Raw genomic sequence first — 27,901 nt, forward strand, 5'->3', positions numbered from 1 at the left:
GAAGACAGGTGTTTTGTCCATAGTTTTATTTCACCAGGAAGGTTTATACAGTTCTGCATAAAGGTCATTGTATGCATAGCCTGAAGTACAAAGCTCCCTTTGAAAACTCCAGCACAAAGACACTGCATATTGACAACATTAAACAACGATGTGGGTGGTATAGGGCAAAAAAACCCAAAAAAAACAAACCAAAAAAACAAAACAAAACCAAAACAGCATTCTTTCTATTGGAAAAGCATAATAAAACAAGGCACTTTCAGTAAATAAGTGAAGAACAGAAAAATGCTGTATCAAAGATTCCACAGAACTGACCCAGAGCGCTTTAACAAAATTCTGCAGTAATGAACAAGTAAAATACAAAAAGGCACTACATAATCCTCTCCCTGCAACTCCCATTTCTCAACCAATTAGCCAACTGAACTTGGCACAATGGAGTCTTAATTATAAAGTGCATCTCCTGTCGTAATACATTTTGAAAAATAGGCTATACAACATAGGAAACAACATCCCCATGTGTACAATATATTGAAACAAAAATACACTGCAACTAGATTCAATCTAGTTATGAACTGTGCAGGAAAAAATATGGCTTCTTTACAAGTCTTTCAATAGCCTCCATATAATCTGGAATATTTTTAAACAAACATGAATGCATTAGCAAGGCGGTAAGAGGTAGTGTTCTGAGTAAAAGGCAAATTTACAGATTTTGTTGTTACATGTTACAAGTATATAACAAAGATATCCCAGATTTTCAAAGCAGCATTACTGAACAAAAAGTATTACAGCATGCTATCTTGGGATGAAAATACACAGTGTTTTGGGGGTCTCAGATCAGTTCTTTCAGCAAAAATGACCATTTTACAACGTCCAACTATGATCCCATTGTGTAACTGCTTTTCTCTTGGTACTGGAAGTTTTCCTGTTGCATTGCATAAAACTTCCAGAGAAGCTTTCTTCAATTTTAGAATTGAAAACAAACATTTTTTCCATTCCTATACAAATGAGTCCATTTTTACTTTAGCAAGCATTATTTTATGGCTATAAGAAAACACAAATACCAAACAGATGAACACACCAAATGTGTCACAACAGTGGCAATATATGACATATGAGTTAGATGTGTTCCATGATTTAATGTGAAACTTTTGTCATTCTGCTAGGAAAGTCAGCCAAATTGTGTATACACACACTACCTAAACTTTAGCTGATTTTTAGCCCTTATTAGACTTCAATATATTAAATATATAAAGGCTAGATACAAACTGAAATCAAAGCAGCACTGGATATATTTCTTACATTAATAATTTGTAAGGATTTATGTAAACATTCAATATGTGCATTCTTGCTCTTTGCTGTGAATTCTTCACAGCTACTCTATGATCCTACCCACAGACACACCCTTAACATGAACCTTTCCCAGGTAACAGCCGCTGCTGCTCAGCTATTCTTCATCCGTGGTATAGGCGACTTCAGCAACTTCAATTTCTGGGACAGAATTTCCAGCCAAAGAGCCACTCCAGCATGGCTCATGGTTCTCTTTGTCTGAGCTGCAAAGACAGATCAATAAGTGCAAACTGGTATGATTTTCTATAGCCATTTTAGGCAGACAATCCACAAGACATTGACAAAGCTTTTTTAACTTATCACTTATTCCAGATGTAAAATTATCTATCCCTGAGGGCCTTTAGGCATCAGAGAGGTGCAGTAAAATGCTGAATTTCTCAGCTGTGCAGAATTGATGCAAGACTAAGCATTTCAAAACACATACTTTAAGAATAACTAAAATACAAATAAAATAATAGTATTTACCAGCTGTCCTCACCCAGGGTACCCTGGTCTGCTTCTACTGCAGAAGACTCCACCTCACCACTGCACTCACTCTCTTCTCCTGACATTTGACGAGTCATTTTTCCTAAAGATAAATCCCTACAACAGATAAGAACAGAGTACCACCAATCCATACAGCAAACATTTGTCACTGAAGAACTCTTTGTTTCATTTTAACCCTGGCAGCTTCTGCAAAAAGACTGGAAGTAACCTTTCAGTCTCACTCCTGCATGCCCCATTTCTTTGACTAGTACAGAGATGGCAGGGCTTGCCCTGGATAGCTATTTAAACAGTTCATTTGCTCCAGCTGCTTATTCCTGATTTAATTTCAGTCCTCTAAATCTCTGAGCTGCCAAGATGATTAGAGGGATGGAGCACCTTTCCTATGAGCAAAGGCTCAGAGAATTGGGATTGTTCAGCCTGGAAAAGAGAAGGCTTTGGGCTGACCTAATTGCAGCCTTCCAGTACCTGAAGGGAACCTAAAAGAAAGATGCAGAGAGACTTTTTACAAGAGCCTGTAGTGACAGGACTGTCCCTCAAGGGAGAATGGCTCCAAACTGAAAGAAGGTAGGTTTATATTGGGTATTAGGGAAAAAAATCTTTATGGGGATAGTGGTGAGGCACTGGTACAGGTTGCTCAAAGAAGTTGTGGATGCCCCATCCCTTGAAAAGCTCAAGGCCAGGCTGGATGGAGCTCTGAGCAACCTGGTCTAGCAGAAGGTGTCCTTGTTCATGTCAGGGGGTTGGGAATTAGATGATGTTTCAGGTCCCTTCCAACCCAGGCCACTTCATCATTCTCTGGTTGCATGACAATTTGGTAGCTTCACAAAATTCAAGTCCCAGAAAAGTGAGTATGACTTAAGGTAAAAAATTACATTCAGACTAAGCCACACACATCTTGCCTAAACGGCAGAAGGATTATAACCAAAATATAGTCAAAAGGAAGACAGCAGGATGACAAAAAGAATTCCTCAATAGTTTCTCAAGTTTCTCACTGTAACTTTACAAAACCACACACTAAGTTTCAAAGCAATACAAATACATTTTTCCATTAGTAATAAAGACAATTTTTTTCTTAATGGCAACACAAGATAATGGTCCAGCTAGCTTAGCTACAAATGGTCATGTAGATTGACCAAAGAAATCCTTTTTTCCAAACCATTTCTCTATGTGGAAAACTTACATCAATTTAGCATTGAATTGGAAACAAAAGCTTGTGATCCACTTTGCATTTAAAGTGATACTACTGCATTTCTTTCTTGTTTAAAATTGCTCTAACTACTGTTTTTATTATTTTATTTTAATGCATTTATAAAATGCATGCATTTTATGTAAAGCCTTATCAGCACTCTGTAACATGACTACCAGCCTATGTTTGAGCCAAATCCAGCAATAATATAATAGTAATCCTGCAGTTCTCAGGACCTGTCCTCTTCTGCCACACATCCATTGTAGGTACTTGGCCTTTAGAGCATGTAGGCATAAGATGCTTAATTATTGCTAGGCCATCAAACAAAAATTATACTTCAACAAGGCCAAAGACAGACACATTTCTTTTGGGTTCATTTACCATCAGCCAAGCTTAAGTTCTTCACTGAAAAAACTTGTGATCTTGTTTATTTTTACAGCCAGAAGTCACAGAAATTATTTTTCATCAAGATTTCAGACACTATGTGGCTGACTTTCACTAATTTTACAGGTCTGGGAAATTAGCAGTGTGTTTTTTAAAAAATGTAATCTATCTTCAGGGAAAACATTAAAATATCAAGTCCCTTTTTGCTATTCATGCCTTTTTATTTTCTGTCACACAATTTCCTATCATTATGTTTTAGCCAAATGCAAGTTATTTAACTTTTCCTGACTATTTCACTATTTAAGGCAGCAGCATGTAATAACTTTCTTATCAAACAGGGGAAGGATCTTCCAAATGTATTTATTTGCCTTCAGGAGTAAGCAACAAACTGAATATGGTATTCTGATCAGAATTTTCAGTCAGCCACAATAATTGCATTTAAAGCCTTTTCCAAAGGTAGTTCGCATTTTAAGGTGTGATTTGTTAGTCAACCTGGATATGTTGGACTCAGCAACCCATTCAGGTATTAAAAGTTATTTAAATTTTTTTTACAATAAATTTCTTCTCTGTCTCTGGTCTGACACACATGCAGAGGGGATCTTTTTTCATCTGATCTCATGTCAGGAAGAGATTCTTTACTGTGAGGGTGGTAGGCACTGGAACAAGTTGCCCAGAGAAGTGACTCCTCTATCCCTGAAGGTGTTCAAGGCTAGGCTGGATGGGGCCTTGAACTACCTGGTCTAGCAGAAACTGGATGACCTTTAAGGTTCCTAAATAATTCTATAATTCTGTGAAGTTCTAATGGGACCATAGGAATTCACTCTTTTGCTAAGGAAATGCTGCAATACTGACTCAGCAGCTCTAATGGGACACTGGATAGCACAACATCAATTCCTCAGCTCCTGCTACAGAATTTAGCAGACAGGTACTGTTTTCCCTTAGGTTTAAGTGGACAATCTCCCATACTATTTAAATGGAGCTTACAGCACCTCATTCCAAGCAATTCAGAACAAAACTAAATTATTACAGATATATAACTGCTTGATCACTATGCTCTGTCAAAGCTTTGAGTACAGACAGAATTTTATAACTCAAAGCAATTTCCCCACTCATCTCTAGCAGGGCATTTCACATTTTCAGCATTTCAAAAGCAGAACAAAATCTTGCTCTATCTTTACAGGAGTTAAAGGATTAGGAAACAATCACAGTTACTTTAGAGGGAAAAGATAGGACAAGCTTCTCAGTCATTTGTACTAAATAGCTTTTAGCCAGCATATGAGAAAGAGCTTACTGAAAATATTGCTTTGTGTGTGGTTATGTAGGGAAAATGGTTTCCAAGATACAGCTAAAGCTGGTTCTTGTGACTAGACAGAGAAAATGCTTTCATGGAGATAACGTCCTAAAACCCTTAAAATTTCTACATACCTAATTCTTCTTTCAACAGCATCGATATGAAGTTGCTTTTCAGTTAATAATTTCTTCAGTGATTCAACCTCCCTTTGTTTTTCAAGCAGTTCTTTTTGTAGGCGATAATTTGTTTCCTCCAGAGTTTCACAGAAAGCCTAAAAGACAAATTTAAGTGCATCTTCAATTTAACTTCAGTGAACTGCCTTTACTGACTTTTCTCTTAGAAATAACAACCTGTAACAGTATTATTGCTGCTTGTCTTCAGATTGATTACTATAAAAAGCTATGTAAATTAAAAAGAAATTCTTATCTTTATAAGGCTGCTTTGCTTTGAATGATGAATTTATTATGCTAAACTGCAATGCAAATACTTTAATCACATCATGTGGGAGAATGGATTGTAAAATAATGGAGATGGTGCTGTGGGCAACCTCACCCTGATGAGTTGCAGCTGCACTAACTACCAAAGAGTGGAAGTAGCCTTGCCCTTAACAGGTCACAGCTGTGTCCAGTAGGGATGTGTGTTATAAAAGAGTGAGCTGGCCAGCAGTGGAGAGAGGAAGGTGTCAGTCTTGCTGTCTGTGGGAATTCACAGAGGAAAGGTATGAATTATACTGTAGAGTAATAAACTGCTGATGCTTGCCTCCATTTTTGGTGTCAGTTGTGTGACCCCACCATCAATATAGTTTATTTGTCTCAAAACAAGAGAGATACCAGAAGAGTAGTTCCTGATTTTGAACCTTTTTGCCTATATGGAACATAAACTGAACTTCCTGCTTCCTTTTCTCACCCTAAGTTTTGTTTCCACATGACTTGAAAGTCAGTTTCAAAGTATCTATGTATTCCCATGATGCGAGGAATATTTGGATTAAATACATATTCTTTCCTTACCCAGGATAAAGACAAAGCTATACAGTTCTGTACCAAACACCTGTGACAAACAGGAAATCATGACAATCAGAAGATCAGGAAAAAAAAAAATTTGAAAACCTTTAATAGGATGCTGTGAACACTAACTACTCAGCCATGACAAATATGATATGCTGGCTCTCTGCTGAGCATGGCACGTCTGTATCACACACCCTGATGGATCTGCCAGTGAGCAATTGCAAAACCCAATGTGACGAGCCAGTGTCTAATGCAACATCCTCTGAATGCAGGAAGTGACAGAAGAACTGGCACAGAGCCTCCTCATCTATTACTGGAAAGCACAAGTCTTGCAATAGTACTGTGCAACTCTGACTTAATAATTTACATGTGCTCTATAAATAAGAGCCCCACATGGGAGGCTTTCTTGGCTTGCTATTACCTGCAACTAACCACCAACTCAGAGTCTACTGAATACAAACATTTTATACGAGCTCAATTAAGAGCAATGCTTTTAAGATCCTGTTTGTCCTGAAGTTTTAAAACAGGCTACAAACATCAAGAATATACTATCCTTTGCTTTAACTGAAGCAGTCTCATGATCTTTAAAATGTTAAGTCTTCCTGTAATTATACAATACAAACTAATGAGGAGTTTTCAATTCAGTAACCATATTTTTTCCATGGAATTTTAATTTATTTTAGACTCAGATAGCAAATTTATCTTTGTTGACAGGCACTTGAATACCAGTCATGAGTTAAGCCATAGCTTTATTCATGTCTACTAGAGCCAAGAACATGTGTCATGCAACTCACTCTTGACACAGCATTTATAGTGATTGCTTTAGCTATCACTCTGGTTAAGCAGTCATCCCATTTCAGCCAAGTCACTTAAGTAAATTTTTCTGCTCTTGGTAAAAATATTCAAGGTTGCTGATATCCTAACAGAAAATTGTTCATAATTTCCTAAAGAATATAATTAAGTTTATTATTTCAATCTTTAAATGTATGCACGTGAAAATTTTTCTACACCCAAAATAGATAAAAATATTGCACAAGTGTTGAAAACTGTTTCATTGTTGTGAGAACTGAATAAAGCCTTTGGGAAAAACTCATCTCTATCTGCAATCTGGGTATGAGCTTCCCAAGCAAAGACAGGCACTGTTCAAAACTGAGTAAGAAATCATCAATATATTCTGAAGGATGCTGCAATACCAGAAAAGTGAACCAAAGCTGAGAAAGGGAACAGTGTCTACTGAGCTATCTTGTTCTTTAGATAGCTGGACACCTGGAATCTGGAACAGTTCTATTACCCAGGCTGGACTAATTTTTCCTGAATTTCTGAAAGGACAACCAGGAGACAACTTTGCTTCTTTCTTCAGATCATGAAACAGAGATGGCTGGGAAAAGAGCTGCGGAAACAACTATCAAGGATATGACCAAAAAAAAAAAATTAGTGAATATTTTGCCTACTCTTCTGTGATTAAATTTCCTGACCTAATCAGCTTCTAATGGAGCAGGTATCTGTATCTCTCCCCTGGAAAAGATGTGTTTTGGCAAGTCCTTGGGATAATGGAATAGACATGAACCAAATAGAAGATATCCATATTTTCCATTATTAGGAAAACAAGATTTTTCCTGCAATGCTTTGGATGGTAATAGAAAGGCAAAACAGAAATTTTGAGATATCTTTAAAAAGGAACTCCAGGAATAAGTACATGAACCTTGGTGCTTTTCCTTTATAAGGCAGTTCAGGGCAAGAAAAAAAAAAGCAACAAACAGTAAGGGATAGATATAGATGCTTTTAGTGTGCAGGAGTTTAGGATTTCTCCTAACAATCAGAAGCAAGATAAAAAGCATGGCCACAACCAAGGATTTCAGGCTGAGCAGACTTCAAATCTCTTCAGAAACCTGCTTAAAGAAGAATCCATGGGAAAACACCTTGGAGCAAAGAGGAGTCCAGGAGAGCTAGCTGATATTTAAGGATCACCATCTGCAGGGTCAGTAAGGTTGCCCACCTGCAACCTTTGCTTGACTTTCGATTTCTCCTAACAATCAGAAGCAAGATAAAAAGCATGGCCACAACCAAGGATTTCAGGCTGAGCAGACTTCAAATCTCTTCAGAAACCTGCTTAAAGAAGAATCCATGGGAAAACACCTTGGAGCAAAGAGGAGTCCAGGAGAGCTAGCTGATATTCTGATATTTAAGGATCACCATCTGCAGGGTCAGTAAGGTTGCCCACCTGCAACCTTTGCTTGACTTTCTACTTGTTGAGAGAAACTTGTTGAGTTTCTCTCAACAAGTAGAAAGTCAAGCAAAGGTTGCAGGTGGGCTGTGTAGATGAGCAAGAGTCTCCTGAGCTCAGACATAAAAAGCAACTCTACCAGGAGTTACAGCATGGAGAGATGACACAGGAGGAATGTAAGGTTGCTGTCTGATCTTATAGGGACAGGATTATGTAAGTGAAGGACAACCTGGAGCTGAATCTGGCAAGGCATGTGAAAAGAAGCAAAAAAAGGATTCTACAAGTACATCATCAACAAAATAAAGATGGGAAACCATGGACTTGTTGTGTTGATTGGAAAAAACAGCCTTGAGTAATTCCTTCCCTGCAGCCACATGGAAGGTCAAGACAAACTCACCTGCAGGGGGGGGAAGACCAGATCAGGGAGCACTTAAACAAACTGGATATACTTATATCCACGAGACCTGAGAGGTTGCACCTTTTTACTGTGCTGGTGGTCAGCTACTGGAGCAGGCTGGACAGAAAGGCTGTGAAGTCTCCTCTGTAGCACATTAAAAACCTGACTGGACATGGACCTGAGCAACCTGCAGCAGCTGACCTTACTTGAGCCAGGAGGGCTGGAACAGATGATTTCAAGAAGTCCCTTCCAACCTCAGTCACTCTATAAATAAGGTGTGGTATCTCTTGGAGAATTTTATAACAGCAGTCTCAACATTTCACAGAAATGGGTAATAGCTAAAACTACACAGCACAGCTATTTTAATGGTTTGATTAAATTCCAGTGGAAGAAGAACGCAGATTTCACCACAGCATGCATGACTGAAATTTCAATGAAGAAGGTACTTAAATTTTTTTAAATTATCTGAACAAATAATTATGATAATTTAAAAAAAAATCATCAGCTTAAATATCAGTAATGAAAAGGGATTGTACAGAAATCAAATATGAGCTTGTGACACAAAAAAGATACTAAATCTTTCACATGCTCATAGCAATGTAACAAGAACCAAGGCAATCCTACTTACATGTAAAACAAACTGGCAAATATAAATTTAGTTGAATGAGCATCATTTAACATTCATAATTTCTGTAAGACTAACAATGTATGTACACTTCAAAAACACAGTTATTCTATAAAGTAAGAAAACTAAGATCATCTGCTCTAGACAACCTTGATACTGCTCTGCATGTCAGTAAAAACTTATTTCTAAGAAAACAGACTGAAACACACAGTAATTATTTGTTCAGTGTGCTCATACGCATGTTGAAAGGCTCCTGGTTTACAACACTACTTGACAATACTTAGTTTTCTGCAAGAACACTATTTTTAGTAGTGAGAAATAATAATTTAACTGCATTCATTACATGAGAAGGCATCCCTTCCCATGACGGGTGTTGGAAGTAGGTGATATTTTAGGTTCCTTCCAACACAAACCATTCCTTGCTTCTATGATACTGTGATTTTTACAGCAAGAAACATTTCCCTGCAAAACCTGAGATCTAAGGTATAAGCACTGTACCAATGTGCTGAAAATAAACTTATAAAATCTCTCCTTATAGTCAGTAGGTGCCTTATATAGGTAGTTGCTTTACAAAGCAAACTTCATCCATGTCCCAAAAAAGGGCAAAAAAGATGATCTATATTTTGGGACAGGGATGAAGTACAGCAGTCAAAGACAATCAGTGTGCACCAATTATTAGACTACACCCATTCTAGAAACACATCCTTTTGTGATTAGTAGTTGCTTTACAAAGAAAACTTCATCCATGTCCCAAAAAAAGACCAAAACAGATGAACTATATTTTGGGACAGGGATGAAGTACAGCAGTCAAAGACAATCAGTGTGCACCAATTATTAGACTACACCCATTCTAGAAACACATCCTTTTGTGATTTTTGTGAAAGAACAGAAAGTGTTTAATTCTGTATCATTACACAGATTCAACAATATGCTAAAAACATCTGCTTCTTGCATTCTGTTTCTATCCTACTACTTAGCACTTACCCTGCTTTCTTCTAGACTGTCAAAAGGACCCGGAGGATCATCCAGACAAAGAAATTCTCTCACTGCAAGGCTTTACCAAACAAAAGAGAGTGAATTACTGGAAGTACAAAACCAGCAACAACACTTAAAAATGATCACAAAATGGAGGTATTTCTTTAAGTGACACAAAAAGTTACACCCTCAAATTTACTCCCAAGTATTCACAACAAATAACAAATAAATGGTTAACAAACTATTAAGCCTCAGTTGTATGTGTTGACCAGGGACAGTATTTAGAATGTAACTTATAAAGATGAGTAACCAATTTTAGAACAAAATTTTTCAAGATTTTTAAAAATTTTCATAGAATCTGTTGCTATATGATAATTGGCAAGTTTATCACTTTGGTATTGAAAAGGTTTGAAAAACTCTCCTGGAGAAAAATAAGTATTATAAAATTAGTACTATGTGATGGATGGAAAGTATGCTGTGAAAATCCATATGCAGATCTTCAGGTAGTATCAGGGGATTTAAGCATGAGTATTGCAACCTGTACACCTGTCTCCATTTTGCTAAGATCATAATCCATTGACATATACACATCATGTAATTTTTATATATACAGTGTACATTTTTATATAAATAAGTTATAGAATAATAGAAGACAATATGTCATGGATCTACTACACAGCCATCTCTGAATACACATTTCAAACTAATGCATTCCGTTTGGATTTGTGTAACAGTTGCCATTTCTCTCTGTGCGTGTTTTGCAACGGCCAGATGAAAGAAGCAGGTGTTATCCTGTGGTTTACTACAGAGTATTTTAAGCATCTGCCTCATTCTGTCTTCCAAATTTAGATTACTTTTCACAGAACTCCTCAACATCTCGAAACATGTTCCTTCAGCCACCTTTTTAAGACTTTCCTTTTTGGTTGTATTCATTCTTCTTCAAATAACCTCGAATCAGAAAACTGTATTCACAATTATTTAGCAAGTAGTAACTTAGGAGCAATGCTTTGCTTGTTCTCACTACTATAAATCATTAAATCTGCTCCTACTGCAATGAGTGCACAAAAATGAAAAATGTGAATCCAAACTTAATTTCCTATCTTTTCCTCCCACCTGGGTCCCATGGAAAAGGTGAGGGCATGTTTTCCAATAATTCCGCATTTGACATTTTCACAAAGCAGAAACACAAGAAACTTTCATCCACCTGCCATCCTAATCAACCAGCTTCAGGTGTGGCAAGCAAAATGAGCAGAAATTTCTTCAAACACTAATCATTCATTATATTATCACTTTTATTTTTAAAAAGACTCTAAAGAACATTTATTTAAAATACACTGAATCTTTACTTTGTTGTTTCTTTACCTAAAATAGGCACCTGATGGCATGAACATTTACTCACAGCCCAGCTCTGCTTTGAGATTCTGCTCTGACCCTGCTCTCCTCTCCATGTGTTATACCTCTTCCTTTCACTTCATGAATGGAAGATTCTGCCTTTAAAGTACCAGGGGATCTCTCCTGTCCTGTGACAGAGCTTGGTGTACTCGTGTGCTGGCTGCCATCCCTCTCCAGGGAGGAGCAGTGCCAGCTCTAGGGAGGGTAGCAAGGGGCAGGGCAGCACATGGGATCCCTGACTCCAAGCTGACCGAGTTCCTCCCTTCCAAGCTTCTTATACAGGGTGGAGACAGGACGGCTCTCTCATCTATATACAGCCAGATGATGCTTCTGTTTAGCAGGTTAAACTTCTTTCTCCCACTTCATGAGTTACATGAAATTTTCCTGACCACTATTTAACTCTGCAGGTGGATTTCAATTTGATCTTTCACTGAATCTTCAATACAACATAAAACATGAGAAGTCTATAAAACACAAACTCTAAATTTAGCCACCTGCATATATTATACTCCATTTTATCTTGAAAATACTTTGTGAATCTAGTTTTATTAAAAAATACATATACCAAATGAGGTCTCCTATCCCCGAAGAGCAAATTTCCCACTGTCAATACTGTACATAAAGTATAAAGAGAAATAAAACAGACTTCTCTACAAAGAAAAAAGGCTTTTTTGGTTTAGGTCTGACCCAAGCAGTTTGACTTCTTTGCAAAATGGGAGAAGTAAATGGTGAGCTTTAAAGGAGAAAACAGGGTGAAATGCTCACCACTGCTCATGTGAGGTACAAGTATTAATTCCCATTAATAGTAAATTTATTCTCTGGTAAGTAGGTAAATATATTAGATGGATCAAATCTCCCTCATTCTAATCACTTCTTGAAGAATTCAGACCTTCCATAGATCTAAACATTAGAATCATACCAATAGGTTATAAAATTTATGAAAAAATGTTGTTTTCATGCAGAGCCCTACAAGGACAAAAGTTCTACAAACCATTTCAATTAACCATCTCTTCATTAGCCAAAAGACACTGATTCCACAAACATTTTATTTTAATTCCTTTTTGTATCTGATAAACAATGCAGTCTAAAAGTTACAGTTTGGAGTTTTTTGCCTTAAACTATGATAAACACTATTTTGTCCAATATGGTCCATCACTAAGATACAAACAAGCCCGCTGAAATGCTGAACTAGCTGCAACAATATGAAACATAAAGACTTCAGATCTATTAAGCAAGTCCATTCCATTTACTAGTGTGTCTCCAGCAGCATAACAAAAGTTACATTTAGGGATGAGATTGATTCTTTTTAGCACACCTATTATTATGTAATTTAATTATTAGGAAGTTTTTAAACTTCTCAGCTGCATACCTCACCCATATAATCATATTTAATAGCTACTTACACAGAAACTCATAAGTTGAGCCCAATTTCTTTTCTAAAGCCTTTAAGCTTTGTCTCTGACTCTCACAACAAAGCTTTGCCACTCAGCATGACATACGCTAGGATGACTATGAATCATCAAAACATTAACATTCTGTACTCACCTTCCTTCTCCCCTTTGATGATTTCACACACCCTGTTTGCTCACGTAAGACAACAGACTAAAGAGAACTCTTGCAGGGAAGTTTTTCTGCAGCTTCATCTGTTCTTGCTTGTTTTCTCTGTACATCTAACAGACACCTCCTTTGAGAGGGAATGCTGTGTTTTAGCACTGAACTATGTGGAAGTACAGTTCAGATTCCCAGGGCAGTAACTTCTTTTTCCCCTTTTAAGTTCCTCTAATGATTTCAATGAAACTTTTTGACTACTGCTGATTCAGAAAACTAGTGGTATCAATATCAATAGTTATTTTCCAAGTTGCAAAACCAGCTGAGTTCATATATCTGTATGGGTGTACTTACTGCCACTTTCTACTTCAAGACACAAAAATTGATGTTAGTCACTCAGCACCTCAGGATCCTTCTACGATAGTTTGTGATCTCATTGTTCATTCCATTCCCCAGGTAATTTCAAGATGTCCTGAATGTCAGTGTCCACAACTGTGATCTAACATTCTATTGGTACCACCCCTAAATTTCCATCAGTCCTCTTCCCCTTGTCTTTTAACCATTTTGTATGAGCCCTGTCATAACTACTTGTTTGTCTCTACAGGAAACATGGTATCATTTTTATTTACCTGCTTACCACTTTGAGAGGTATTTTTTTTACTACAAGCAGTACCAAAGTCAGACTCATGTAAAAATCCCTATTTTCCAGACTCAGCAGTTAAATGTCTTATAAAAACATGTCAAATGTAGTAATACCCCTTCTACTAAAAAGTAAAGTAGCTATGAGCACTATATGGTCTCACAGTCCCACACCCAACATGAAAATTTTAAAATTTTGTTCCTTTAAAACTCTTGAGATAATTACGTTTGCTTTAGAACACTTCTTACTCTTTCTTTTGAATGAAGTTTCAGATGATGACAGGTTCTCAGACTTATTCCTCAAAGAATCTCTAGTATAGCAACCTTAACTTTTTTATTTCTGGTCCTGGCAAAGATTTTAAAACTAACTGCTTTGCCTCTAGCAAATTGCTTACTTAAATTCTCTTCTCGTCCGTAATAAGATTATTTTACATTTCATTTGTCAGAATTACATTCTATTAATTTTCCTGCTTTGGAAGCATCTCTCACTTTGTATAAAACAAAAGATACTGTTGGAAAGAAATCTTTGCGCTTTGCTGGCTTAAACACATCAGGTTTTCTAAACTATTAAGACTTTCTTGATTTGTAGTTTACATTTACTTAAGTACAGAAGTCTGTAAATTTTCATGTCATGTCAATGAAAAACCTGTAGTTTAATACACATTTTAAGAACTAATTGCATATTAGTGTAGGTACTCTCCATTATGGAAGCCTAACACACCTAGTATAAATTAACAATATTATCAATTCTGCATTAAAATCAGGAAAGTAATGTTTTAGGAATAAACATGGGATTATTCTAATATTTCAAACATTACAGCTTTTAGTTATCCCTGTACAAAATACTGCAATTCCACTTTTCTTTATGCTAAGATGGGACTAATTTAAAAGGACACCGAATAACTCACATAATGAGCAAACACACAACATGAATGTTACTGAAATCCCTCTCCACACTGCCTGAAGGTACACTGCTGGAGTTTAGGAGTTTTATAAGAGGAGCAGGGACAGAAAAAAAGCCACAAATGCACCAGCAAAGGTTAATCACCTACCAGTTAGCAATATCTTTGTGAGCTACTAGGTTCTGGAGGAAGGCCTGCAACCCCAGCTGTCGATCTTCCAAGAAGTCATGATTGTAATTATCCTTGAACCAGCGCTTTGGTGGAAGGGCCAACCGAAAGCCTGGAAACATATCTTTCAGCTGAAATTGAAATTACAGACAAAAAAAGGAAAAAAATTTGAGAAAAATACTGATTTTGCCACTGGCACTGACTTTACTCAGATATATAAGATATTTTTGACTTCTGCTAAGTTCAAGCACAAGGTAAGTCTCAACCATAAGTACAATCTAAATTACAACTTAAATTGTGGACACAGCTCTGTCTCTTGCTGCCTTATGCAATAGAGTGCTTTGTATTTTTCCTCAAATTTAACACATAAAAATAGGAATGAAAACCTTTGCTTTGTTTTTTAATGTCTGAGTCTGCTATTTAAGGCCTTTGAGTCTGTAAACCTAAGAAAACTGAAAACAAAAAGTATGGAATGAATAATAATTTCAGTGGTATTTCTTCTAAAGTGCTCAGGGATAATAACTACTACATATACATATATACAGAATAAAACCCCATTACAGAGCTACAACTCTGCAACTTGTCTTTCTTGGGGGGCTAGAAGAATAAATTACAACATATGCATGAGATAGTTATTGTAATGAGTAGTTCTTTGTACACCCAGAATAATAACATTTCAATATGCAAGTATGGCTCAACCCCTAGTAATGTGCAAAACTGCATTTCTGAGTTACTTAAATAGCAATGAGGTATAGTTGACATCAGAAATACCCAGATTTTTTCTTTGAATTCAGAAATAAAATATACAAGTGAATGAAAGCATAAAATTAAACAACAATGAACCTCTCCAAGGCCGCCAATTATTCTTCGAATATATGCATGATAATAAAAAAAAAAAACTTTTAACACTTTGATAAAAAACAATCTTTCAAAGTTATGCTTGACAAAGAAAAATCTGGGAGAGGATTTACAACCAACATGAAAAAGCAAATAGGTTTTATAAAATTTGATATCTCAGCTGCCACAAGAATTGTTTCATCATTTTTTCTCAACACAGGATCTAGCCAACTTCTGTCAGAGATGTTCTGAATACACTGATTATATTAATATGAATGTTTCAGTGATAGAAAATTCTAATGGGCAGCTCTTTCACCAGATTAAGTTTTAGAAAATTTAGAACAGATACTGCACTTCAAATAGAATCTCTCTACACACTCTGAAGGAAGAACCACACTAATGGATCACCTTTGCTTATGTAATTATTGTTTTACAGCATGAGGTGCTTTTTAAACATCACAAATATTGTTTATTCAAACAGCCCATGATAAATTCTGTTTCCTTATTTACAGAATGGTTTATGGTCAAAGCCTTGCTCTTTATTTCTGAATTTAATTACTTAAGTATGTTTTCCTGTTACTGTCATTAGAATGGACATTAGACCCTTCTTTACATCTTTAAGTTTATCTTTGGTCCTCCAAAGTTCCTTCATCTCCTACCAAGTTATCATTAACACCTTATACATAAGAATGTATCTGAATAGGACAGAACCCACAGAACATAACAAAATGAGGTCCTGTTAGTTGTACAGAAGACTGCAGATAACCATTGCTGGGAAAGCTTTTCAACCACACAGATTTCTCCTTAATGGTACTTTTACTTTACTTGTCTGGTCACATGGATCACGTAATTTAATTCTAAGGAGAGAGTACACCTACCCACAGATTACTCCTTTTGTGCATGAAGAATGCAAGACTCAGCTGCTGTCAGTGGACTAATTTTCAACAGCACAGTCCTGGGGCATTCTTTCTTGAGCACTCCTCAGACACAGCAAGAAAACCCATGGGTCAGATAAGTTATTCTGGCTGTGATTGCTTGCTTGGATCCAGCACCCTTCCTACATCACTATGTGACACACTACACATCACATGAGTCACAGTCTTGGGGACACAGGGTGAACTTCTTGGTTCTTAAGATTGGCCATTTCATTATGTGTTTTCAAACTATTATTATGTTACTATTTTGTAATTCTCTACTATTTCCTGAATGGTGGTATGTTTAAGCTCCTAGAGATGACATTTCTCTATTATAAAAAGTATAACGTCTTACAGACCAAAGACTAAATGGTTTAGATGTGTACTGAAAGGTGAAAAAGCTTCAGACAGTGACATAAATTTAAAAAAATATATAGATTTTTTTTCCTTTAAACATAAATACTAATACCTATAAATAATGGTAAAAGCCAAATATTTTTGTCAAACATTTGATGGCAAAGACTATGTGTAAAATTTAAATACTTATTCTAATAGCTATTTTGTAATTTTAAGTTTCAAACCATTGACAACCACACTAAAAGTCAACAGAGGTAAGCCAATTCTTGAACTATACCTGATATAGCTGATGAAAATGCAAATTGCTGCACGACTTGACTTCCAAAATCTGAGTTGAAATACCAAGATCATTGTCTCAAAAGAAGTTAGGCTTTTGCCAATATCAAGACATTCCTTAATTTAAGACAGACTGTATTTAAAACAGGAATTTCTTCAGAAAGAAATCTCTGAACTAATTCACATTTAGAAATTTAGTTTTAGACACCACTGGTGTTTCAAAGGTAGCCTAGAAGATATTCAAATAGGTCAAACCAAGAACACAGAGAAATTTTTAAGTTCAAGTCCATTTTCAAAATTTCAGCTGAATTTAGCTCCTAGTTGATTAGGCACACAAATTCAAAGTGATAACCTGTACAAAAAAATCCCTCACAATGGGTAAAGAAATAAGGTTCATGTTGAAACATGGAAGAACATTCTAGCAGAAAGCGTGTTGAACTGGCAATGAAAAGGGCAATTGTTTCTCTACTTTTGATAGGTGAACACTATTTACCAATCATAAAAATCTGTGCTTTTCAGACAAGTATTTTTTCCTTTCAAGTATTCTAAAAATATTAAGTTGTTGGCCCAGAATTCCTATTCATCTGGTGTTTCCTCCGTCTTTAAAGATCTGATATTGTATTTCACTATTAACTTTGAAGACACTGAAAACAACTGAAGACTGACCAACATACAAAAAACATATTTATGTTCATGAAACTTCAGTTTTGTGATGAACAAAACTAGAGTTTGTTACACAGAAAAGAACTAAATAACTACTGGATATTCTTGCAAGAGAATACAAGCCCCTAATTCTATTTCCATGCAGGGGATAAATATTGAAGAGTTAATTCTTTTATCACATAAACTAGGAATAAATATAAAGTTTGAAGCACACTAACAGCTTCAGATGAAGCTGTTACATCTTCTTTACATCAGCTGTTTAATGTATCTTTGAAAAAATGAGGAATTATATTTTTCCAGTCATTAATACAGTATGTGTTTTATATGCATTAAAATCAGAAAAAAAATAGAAGATATAACAAAAATATAAGACATGAAAGAAGTGAGGTTAAGATAGCTGAGAATTTACCAGTTTATAATTCTCACCTTGTCATTAAGCCTGGAGAAATCTGTGTACCGTCTGAAAACAACCCAGCTTTCCTCTGGACTTCTTTTCACCAGTATTTTGTACACCTGTGTGGAAAGACAGAAATATAGGAAAAACGTGCAGAACTTCAGACTGCATTGTCTGGAAGGCTAAAATGATTCTCTATTTCTTAATGAAACAAAATTTGTGGATAAAAAAAATCTTAATTAGAGTTAAAGAAATGCAAATAGCAATTATCAGTACAAGGAGTTTAAATTAATTTCAGAATTTAAGGAAGGAGTTCCTGTAATTCCTAAATACATACAACTATTTCTGTCTGTAAGAAAGAATGTATTGCCCAGCAGAACAAAAGGCTTAGTTATCAAAAAAGTAAGGGAAGTGTGTTCCCATGATCTACTTTTAACCTTTGCTAAATTACAGTTTTACTTATTGATCCTGGAGGCCTCTCTATTTTTAAGATGACTGTTAATAATCAAGTATTTGATTATTGTTAATAATCAAGTACTGTGATATTGAAAATGTCTCATCTGACCTGCTTCACAAGGAGAAATGATGCAGAATAAAATTACATCCTCCACTGCATTTGTCTTGAACATTAGGTATAGTCTTTCCAGGCAAATATGATTTCACTAGAAAGCTGCACCAGAATGATTATACCATCACTGTGTAACTGAAGTAATGGATATTTGAATCAGATTTAGCAAGACAACAGCACAGCAGTACCATACTCCTATTTAAAGCAAATGGATAAAGAAACAAAACAATGATGATAATAATACTACAATTACTTTTTAGGAGGATTAATATTCCAATGCCTGAACACAATGATCTAACAACACAACTTTAACTAGAAGACATTAAAGAGTGTCTAATGTCATAACCTTACTCTCTCCAATGTAGGGAAAGATAGGTTCTGCAATTGTACTGGGTTATTTTTCCCAGTCTGTAGGTAAAAAATATAATACAAGACAGAAAAAGGTACTTCTAGAATCACAATGATAAATTATCACTATTTTACCAACTTCTATTTAAAACATTTTCTATTCTGTTACATAGTAAAATCTTCTCCAGTATGTCATGCAGTCACAGCAGGTTGCCTTAGCTGATAAGTCTATTTTTCTTATTGCAGTCCCAACATGTGATAAGCTCAGTGCTAGCCAACTTCTGTACAGGTCTGAGACTGTTTCTAGCTATTTTGTATTCCATAATATATTCAGTTCCAGATAATTATAGAAAATACAGATAACTATGGTGCAAATCAAAAGCACTTTTTCAGCAAGTACTTCTCTTATCTATGTTTTAAACACAATTTCAATTTCAAGACACATCATCTGTGAAATCATGGATTTTGACAGAGGAAAAAGCTATTAGCTTTTAAAATTCAAGCTGCAGGACATGCTTACAAAACTAGCATTAAAATATAATTTTTCTGCCTTGTATTTTATGTATAAATGCTTATTAAAATATTTTATTACTTTACTGTCATACTAAATGTATACACAGTTTTATTTTCATAAATAAAATTAATAAGTAAATGCAAAATTGTGAAGATTCTTTACTGGTACACAATAAACCACAGAACAAGAAACTTCGGAATATGTGTGTGAATTTACTGGCCAATTGGTATTCTATTCTTGTATTCTACTCTAAGTTCTGCAAAAGCATTGTTTAAACATGTATACAAGAAAAAAATGGAGTGATTTCCAAGTGAACATTAGAAAACTTTAAAAAAAAAAGTTCACCAATTACAGTGAACTTAACTGCAACAGGGAGTGCAATCAACTTGTGATTAATAGCCTCAAAATTATGGGAAACCTGAGACAAACATGTTTGGTTTTCCTGAAAAAGCTAAAAAAAAAGGTGGTTGGGTGTTTTTTGGCTTTTCTTTAAGGTCTGCAATTAGTGAGTAAGAATAGAGTATTACAAAAACACCTCTCAGCTCCTTCATACAAGATCTTGAGAAAAAACACAAATTAATTCAACAAATTCATTTTATTCCACTCAATCATGAATTGCTTTATTCTATAAATAGAAAATCATAAATGAAAATACACCCATATGTGGCAACATTCTCTGGCTGATTCAGCATTTTATTACCATTTCTACTTGGCAAAAAGAAAAAGGAAAATTAAAAGGAAAAGAGTGCTAATTGAACATTTCACGAGTCCAAATTCATTTAAGACTAAATGTTTACAAGGAGATATTTTTCAGTCTAGGTTTTCTCTCCCATAAGCTTCAGCAACCATGTACTCTAACATGCACTAATATCTAACTCCCAAAACTTGGACATCATTCAGCTTAATCAGATTCTTATTTTTGGAAACTATGAGATGTGACCAACAGTAAAAAAAGAATCCAGCAATTGAGTCTCCTCTCTTTTACATGGGATTTAATTTGCTTTCCACTGTCTTCCGCTATCTTCTAAATCTCACTGACTGCAAAAGCAACTCAAATTCTTAGGACTAATTACTTGCTGGCTTTAATGCACAACAGCAAACTGCATGCAGAACATGCAACTAAAAACAAACAGTTAATTGTGTGGTTTCAGAAACCAGCTCAGCAATAGAAGTGAAAACAGGAAGAGCAAAAATGCATCCAAGCATTTTATGGTGGAAGAATGCTTCACTTGTACTGTGACCTGGCCTTCCACATACAATAATGAGACAAAGTTGTCATTGTTAATACAGAACACCTTACAGGCACACTGGACTATGTCTTGGCTATGTCTTCAAGAAAGACAAGAAGGGCAACAAGCTGGTGAAAGGTCTACAGGGTAAGTCATGTGAGGAGTGGCTGAGGGAGCTGGAGACATTTATCCTGGAGAAAAGGAGGCTCCCTACAAGCACCTGAAAGGTGTAGCCAGGTGGGGGTCAGTCTCTTCTCCCAGACAACCAGCGACAGGACAAGAGGAAATGGCCTCAAGCTGCGCCAGGGGAGGTTCAGGCTGAACAGCAGGAAGAATTCCTTCATGGAAAAGGTGGTTAAACGTTGCAATGAGCTGCCCAGGGAGGTGGTGGAGTCATAGTCCCTGGAGATGCTCAAGAAATGACTGGATGTGGCACTTTGTACCATCATCTGGTTGTCAAGGGGGTGACCAAAGGCTGGACTCGATCTTAGAGATCTTTCCCAACCTAAATGATTCTGTGGCATTTGCAGACTAATCCTTGTACACATAACAATATCAACTATTGTTTGGTTTTGAAGGCTATTATTTAAACCAATTTTTTAATATTACCCATGAAAAAAATTTTGCTCTTCTCTTATGCTAACATGCATGAAGATGTTAGAAGCTGAAAATCTCAGGAAAAGATAGAGTATCATTCTCAAATAATTAAAAAGCATCATTACTTAACTTTTTGCTAAAAGATCTTGATTTCATTACTATTTTAACTGTCATAAAGATTCTGCACTTCTCTAATCTAAAAGAAAATAGGAGGAAAAAAAAAAAGCTTGTCTGCTATTTCCTTCTCCTTATCTATTTCTGATTAATATTGTTCATCTTAAGTAATATAATTAATAATCAGTAACAAACAGCCATCAAGCCCATAAGCACTGCTGTACTATCTCAAAGAAATATTTCAACAACACGCACAAAAACAAATATAGGAGTACATTGGAAGTGGATATATTTATGGCATGCAAAAAAAATGAACTGCCAGCTACAGTGCACTTTGAGAAAAATCAATACAAACCAGTTAAGCTGCTGTTCTGGCACAAGATATGGCATAAGCAACTTCACAGTCTGTTCACAGAACAGATTTCCCCTTACTAAAAACTGAGCTGGACAAGAAGGTGAAACTGACATGTCTGCACTTTAACAGAAATATTCTAAGCTACTTATAACTACAAAGGGCTAACGTCAAGGTTTCTTATCATTCACGTTAAATAGAAGACTGCATTTTACTCAAGAAGTTTAACTACACAGAACTTACTCAAGTTCAATTTCACAAGGAATTGTAGCTGCAAGGAATTCCTGACTTTTCCAGCAGAAACTGATACATGAAACAGAATTAATTCCTTCTATTCTACATACACAATTACAGGAAAGACTGCTTGCTAGTCCCAGTTTTCCCACCTGTACAACAAGAATGGTATTTTCCTGTCAGGAAGTACTTTGAAGCTAAACTGGTAACATCCCTGAACTGCAGGATTAAATCCTGAAAGACAACTCAAAGCACATTCAATTGCTATCTTGTCATTACAGGATCAACTATGCTATGCCCAAAACTTACAGTGAATTTTGCCCTCTCCTCCATCACCTCATAGCCCAGAATAGTAGGTGTGGATGGTCGATCTTCCCAGGTCCTGGAATCTTCATTCTGCTCTGTTTCTTCTACAGGCTGAGTACTGTATTCTATGGACGTATCCAGACCTGTAAATTTAGTCCTAACAAGGGGACTGCTACACGCAGATGACGTGGAACCAATCTGGTCAGGCACGTTCATCTTTTTAAAACTATCAACTGTAGAGTCCTCCAGCTGTCCTTTTGAGGAGCTCGAACTTGTTGAAACGCTCCCGAAGGAAGAACTTCTTTGGTTTCTGTTTGTAAAGCTGGATGATGAACTTCCAATAGGAATAGGAACAGGAACATATGGTGTTGCCATCCTTCATGAAAACAAGCCCTCAGGTTTTGGTCCAGGAATTTAAGCTTCATTCACCGTGTAAACCATGTTTCCTCTTATTTTCAGGAACAGTACCTGCAATCAAGGACAGAAAATATTGCTGTCATTTTTAAGTCAAAGCAACAGAGCTTTGGGAAAAAAATCGGTATTAGCTCTGAGATGGCACATAGCAGTACTGACGGTAAAAGCATTTTCACAAAGAATCTGGCTTCATATGAAATGGTGCTTTTAGGTTAGATCTCAACCATTTGACAGCTTTACAAGAGTTCTGTTTTCCACAACTACTAAAATTAAAATGGCAGAGGTAAAGCAAGATTACAAAAGAGAAAAATCCTTTCATCTTTTAAGAATTAAGTGTTATCTGGTTTTATCCAAAGAGTCAGCAAGTTTTCTGGCATACAAGAAATAGTTTCAGTGACTGTTTCATCTAAACAGTACAGAAGGTTTTCTCAGAATTGGTTCTGTAAGACATCCACTGCAGACTATGTGAACCAAACACACAGGCAACAATATACATGACATGAATCAAAAGACATGACAGTAAACAACGTAGGTGAAAACACATTTGCATATTTACACATTCACTGAAGCATAATGGATCTATTTTCAATGCAAAATATTTTTTCAAAACAATTCTGTTGTATATAATGCTGCAGACATTTGTCACAATGTAAAATGTGCACATTTTCTGGAGCCTGAATTGGAGCAATTAAGTTTTACAAACATGCACATCAAAAGCAGAGTTGTTACAGCAGGTAGTTTTCCATTCCAGAAGATTAAAATGGGGGAAAAAAAAGTGTACAGAAAAGAGATAAATAAAAAATTTAGTATTTTTTCTTCAACAAAAGCATTTCAAATGAGTCTTTTATGTGCATGTGTATATATTTCTGGAAAAAAAGCAAAATAAAATTAAGACAGCAGTATCAAACTGCCAAAAAAGCACCATCTCCTCATTTTAACAAAGTACCCAAAGAAGAGCTCCTACAAGATGCAAATTAAATGCCACCTCTTTGGATTAACAGGATTTGAGCCATGATCCATTTACCCAGGAATAAACTAATCAACCAGGAGGCTGCAGGAAGCTGTGAAATGGGAAACCGCCAACCTGATTCACATCAGACAATCAATCATCTACTGCAGTAAAACCAAACGAGATTCCTAATTGTGACTATGAAGTGATGCTTTCCCTGTCTTGCTCTAAATTAATCCCAGAGCACAGGAATAAAGACATAAATTTTAAATGAACCAGCATGAGGAAGACTGAAAAATTCTCTAGAACAAAATCCTTGAGTGAAGGAAAGAAGAAACTTAGTCATCCTTTCAGCTACATCAGGAAATCTTCACACACTGTCTATCAGAGAACTCAGTTAACTTGACCAGGAGAACAATTTCAAACTGACAGTCATTTCTTCGGAATATCTCTGCTTCACTGTGGCATGAGGCTGGGCACTCAGCAGCATCTGAGGGAGCTGAACTGTCAGTATCACAAACCCCTGCTGACTCACTCAGCTGGTCAGGGATGGGATTTGAAGTATCCAGCAGCTTCTGTTGCAGCACAGTCCTGTGCTTGGTTGTGGGAGTGAAGCCACGTGTCAGACATCTGACCTGCTTCAGCCTCACTCCGTGTGAGAGAAGCAAGTCACACCTGTCCCTGAGACAAGATGTTCTCCTGGAGCTACACCATAGCTAAATCCCTCTTTTCACCCACATCTCAGTAATAAAATCTTGCCTTGAAAAATAAATCAGAGCTCTGCGATGATTTCTTTTTAATGCAAGGTGTGAAGCATTGTCTGACAAATTTTCTCTAGCAATATTCTCTGAACAATATCTAAATGAAACACTAAAAAAGGTAACTACTTTTTCACTTGCCACTTCAGTGACTCTTCCATACCACCAGCACAAGGAATTGAGAGCATGCATTTAAACAATGTACCACCCAGTTACGTTATTGGGAGGTACAGGATTAAAATCCAGTAAAAGGAAGAACCTAAGTGAGTCCAGACTGCAAAAAAATCAAACAATCTGTATGTAAAAAGCGATTACCCTCTGTTGTGTGACTGTGAACCTGGAGTGGAAAATAAAGTCACATCTCAGGGGCTCTCTGTTGAAGCCAACCTAGGAGTTAATGGAATTTTAAGATGCAAAAAAACCTTGTTCTGTTGATCACTTCATGAAAAGAACCTAACTAAACCTAAAACTGCACAATGACATGTCCACCACTTACAATAGCTGTGAACAGTCTTTCCTAGAAGAACTTCTTCCTGTAAAGTGAAATGCCAGTCAAGAACTTACTATCTTGAGCTTGTTTACTTATTACACATTACTCTTAACTGCACACGAGTTTCTGAGCAGCTGCACCAATCTGACAAGCAAAAGAGCTCAACACAGACCACCCTGAGGATAAAGCCCTTGGTGTTGAGAGGCCAACACCTGCACTGTACATGCTTCAGCAGCTTTCATTTCAGACCAGCTCTAATTCGGTACCACTGCCTGGATGCTCATTAGCAGCTGTTCTACACCAAGCCTGCTCCCAGGGTACATTTTCTGGTTTAGTCTCTTTTGTACTCTGCAAGGCCACCCCAAATTGTGAGTCGATGAGTATTAACGGTGGTGATGACACTGTTTTCTTCTGAAGGCCATTCTTGACTCAGCCTGACACAGTAAGCATGCCCACAGACAAATAAAAGGGGCTGATGCTACCGGTGTCACACACAGATTCCTCTAACTTTAAAAAGTAACAGGAAAGTATTCTCTGAGTAACAGAAATGTCAGGTCAAGTGAGCAAATAGCATACAGCTTCACTTAACTTGAATTTTTTTTTGTAAGAAAAGTTGAAAGAAATGCACAAAAATATTACATTACTAGACTCACAAACACATATATATTCTTAAATACATAGTAAATCCATCTTCAACTGTAGAAGTATCACAATTTCCTAGTATGTAAGATGTTTACAGGTTCTGTAAGACAGAACCTGTAAACATCTTACAGGGTTCAAAATCAAATCAATCTGCACTTTATGAAGGCTACTAAATATTAGAAAAAAATACAATGCTCAAACAAGGTTCACAACCCTAGGAATCCAGCCTTATCTACTAACACAGTTTACTGCCAATTCACGCAATAGAAGGAACTGAGAACAATTTCATTAAAAAAGAAGAATCGTTTTAGACAAACCATGTCACCCCCTACTTACCTTGGCGCAGCAGGGAGGGTTTGTGTGCTCAGTTTGCTCCCACACCAGCTGCACAGAACCAGCAGAATCATTGCAGCATACCAACTTTAAGAACAAACTGCTCATGATACCTATGAGATACCCCAGCTACTGCACTTTCTTGTCTAGCTACTTAATTGACTTTCTGCAAGAAATTTGCTTCCTATTCGGGACATGTATTTTGTTTAGTTTGATTCCCAGGTGTGAGTTAAGAACGAAAAGAGAAGGAAGAGAACATTTGCTGGAAGCGCTAAACTGCAAGACCTGAAACAGGATAGGACAGTCCCGGGAACCCGGCTGTCACATGCTACAAGAGCAGCGTGACACCAACTTACCCTGGTGTTTACAGCAGCCACCTCCCTTTCTGCGGGAGAAGCAAACAGGCTGTAATAAAACCACTTAAAAAGGGTTTGCCTGCAGCTTGCAGCTATCGCAGTACCAAATCTTTTTAAACTAATGGCTTGTATATTCAGTGAGAAAGATGTAAGCGACACGATTCCAGGATAATAGATTAGAAACAAAACAATCCACACTTAACAGGTGTAATTGGATTTAGAAGACTTTTAGCTATGCAATACTATTTGTGATCTGGTTACATATATTCTGCCTCTGTTTGGACAACGCAGGCAAGCTGATCTCTGATGTTTAGGATTTAAGTGCTACTGAGAAAAGTCAGCTATAGAACAAGTGGTATAAAGAAACAACTTCCAAACTTAGGTTTCACGATTTTTTAAATAGTCATTTTGTGCCCATTTCAGCCAAGTTACCTAGCAACATTTTTTACCTGCTTATGGACTCAGAATAGGGGGGTCTATTTATCACACCTGACACACAGAGGAGTAATTGCTGCCCCGAAGAGTTTGTTACGGAACTAGAAACAACTGCGGGCACCTCGCACCCAAAACCAGCAGGTCAGGGAGGGCCACTTCTGACGGTTCTGAACCCGAGGAGAACCAGACCAGACCAGACCGGCCGGCACCGCGGGGGCAGCGCCCGGCCCGGCCCCGCCGCCGAGGGGCCGCGCTTGGGGAGCGCCGCCGCCGCTTTACGTAACTCCAGGGGCGGCCCCGAGCCCGTGACACCGGCGAGACCCGGGAACCCTCCCGGTACCTCCGCACGGCTGCGGGGACCGGCCAAGGAAACACCTGGAGGCGCGGCGAGGCCCCGCCCCTGGGAACGGGGGGTTCCGCACCCCGCGGTGCCGCCGCCCGCCGCCGCCTCCCCACAGGTGCGCGGGAGCTGCGACAGCTGCGCGGAGGCGGCGCGGGCCGTTCTCGTCCGGCGTGGGACGGGCAGCAGCGAGGTTACACTCCCCCGGCCTTCCCCGCACGGGCTGCCCACCGCCTCACTCCCTCCGTGCCCGCTCCCCTAATTCCCGGTGCTGGCGCTCCCGCCCGCTCGCACAGCGGCCCGGCTCACCTGCTCCCACCGCGCGCGCCCCGCTCCGCCGCGCCACTGCCGGGCCCGCCCCGCGCGGGGGGCGGAGCAGGGGCGGGGCCCGCCCGGAGAGGCGGGAGGGGCGGGGCCGCACAGGGACTACAAAGACCGGCGTGCCCTGCCAGCTAGCGTGAGCTCCGTTTTCCGGTGTCTGAGCGTGGTGTATTGTGGGGTTTGTAGTTCTGAGTGTCTCGGTATAGTCGTGCGGGGTGGGGCCGCCCCCTGAGGGTGGCTACGCCGCCGGGCAGGGATGGAAGGCGCTTGAGGGTCGGGCTCTCCGGATTCCCGGGTGCTGGGCACAGGAGAGACCCCGGTCTCTGCCAAAGGGCATAGGAAAGCCAAAGCCTGTGCGGGCTCTGCCCTAAAGCCCCGCTGAACCGCGAGTTGCGTGCGCCGGGCAGCGCAGCGGGAGTGGGTGTGGAACGCCGTGTGGCAGCGGGAGTGGTTGTGGAACGCCGTGTGAAATTTCACGGATGAAAGGGATCTGGGAATTTCCTGGGTGATGGGGGGTGGAAAGCAGTGTTCGTAAATAGCGGTGGGAATAAATCAGTACCTCGCTATCTCTTAATGATTTAGGGTGCGTTAGTAG

General features: G+C 37.9%; 1 protein-coding gene across 3 annotated transcripts; it reads right to left on the reverse strand.

The window, feature by feature from the left end:
- Positions 1 to 11: 11 nt before the first annotated feature.
- Positions 12 to 27,348, reverse strand: SNX16 (sorting nexin 16). Of its 3 annotated transcripts, none has more exons than XM_041412806.1 (8): positions 27,295 to 27,348; positions 22,272 to 22,736; positions 18,039 to 18,125; positions 14,548 to 14,696; positions 9,926 to 9,995; positions 4,826 to 4,962; positions 1,810 to 1,926; positions 12 to 1,547 (listed from the first exon to the last, which is right to left on the reverse strand). In XM_041412806.1, exons 2-8 carry the CDS (start codon positions 22,641 to 22,643, stop codon positions 1,442 to 1,444), a joined length of 1,038 nt encoding a protein of 345 aa, XP_041268740.1. In that variant the 5' UTR covers positions 22,644 to 22,736; positions 27,295 to 27,348; the 3' UTR covers positions 12 to 1,441. The 3 variants fall into 3 exon arrangements, with proteins under 3 accessions (XP_041268740.1, XP_041268739.1, XP_041268741.1); XM_041412805.1 differs by lacking the exon at positions 27,295 to 27,348 and adding an exon at positions 25,858 to 27,270; XM_041412807.1 differs by lacking the exons at positions 1,810 to 1,926; positions 27,295 to 27,348 and adding an exon at positions 25,858 to 27,271.
- Between the last annotated feature and the right edge of the window lie 553 nt (positions 27,349 to 27,901).

Source organism: Onychostruthus taczanowskii, unplaced genomic scaffold, assembly GCF_017590055.1.
Source record: "Onychostruthus taczanowskii isolate IOZ18803 unplaced genomic scaffold, ASM1759005v1 scaffold4, whole genome shotgun sequence".
NCBI classification, from domain to species: Eukaryota; Metazoa; Chordata; class Aves; order Passeriformes; family Passeridae; genus Onychostruthus; species Onychostruthus taczanowskii.

Bases quoted from the DNA above. Each gene is read 5' to 3' on its own strand.
- SNX16 (XM_041412806.1), bottom strand. From the start codon at position 22,643: ATGGCAACACCATATGTTCCTGTTCCTATTCCTATTGGAAGTTCATCA. The intron at 18,126-22,271 runs GTAAGTTTTGGG...CTTTCCACACAG, and splicing joins AGGAGAGGGCAAAATTCACT to GTGTACAAAATACTGGTGAA. The intron at 1,548-1,809 runs GTAAATACTATT...CTGTCTTTGCAG, and splicing joins ACCCTGGGTGAGGACAGCTG to CTCAGACAAAGAGAACCATG.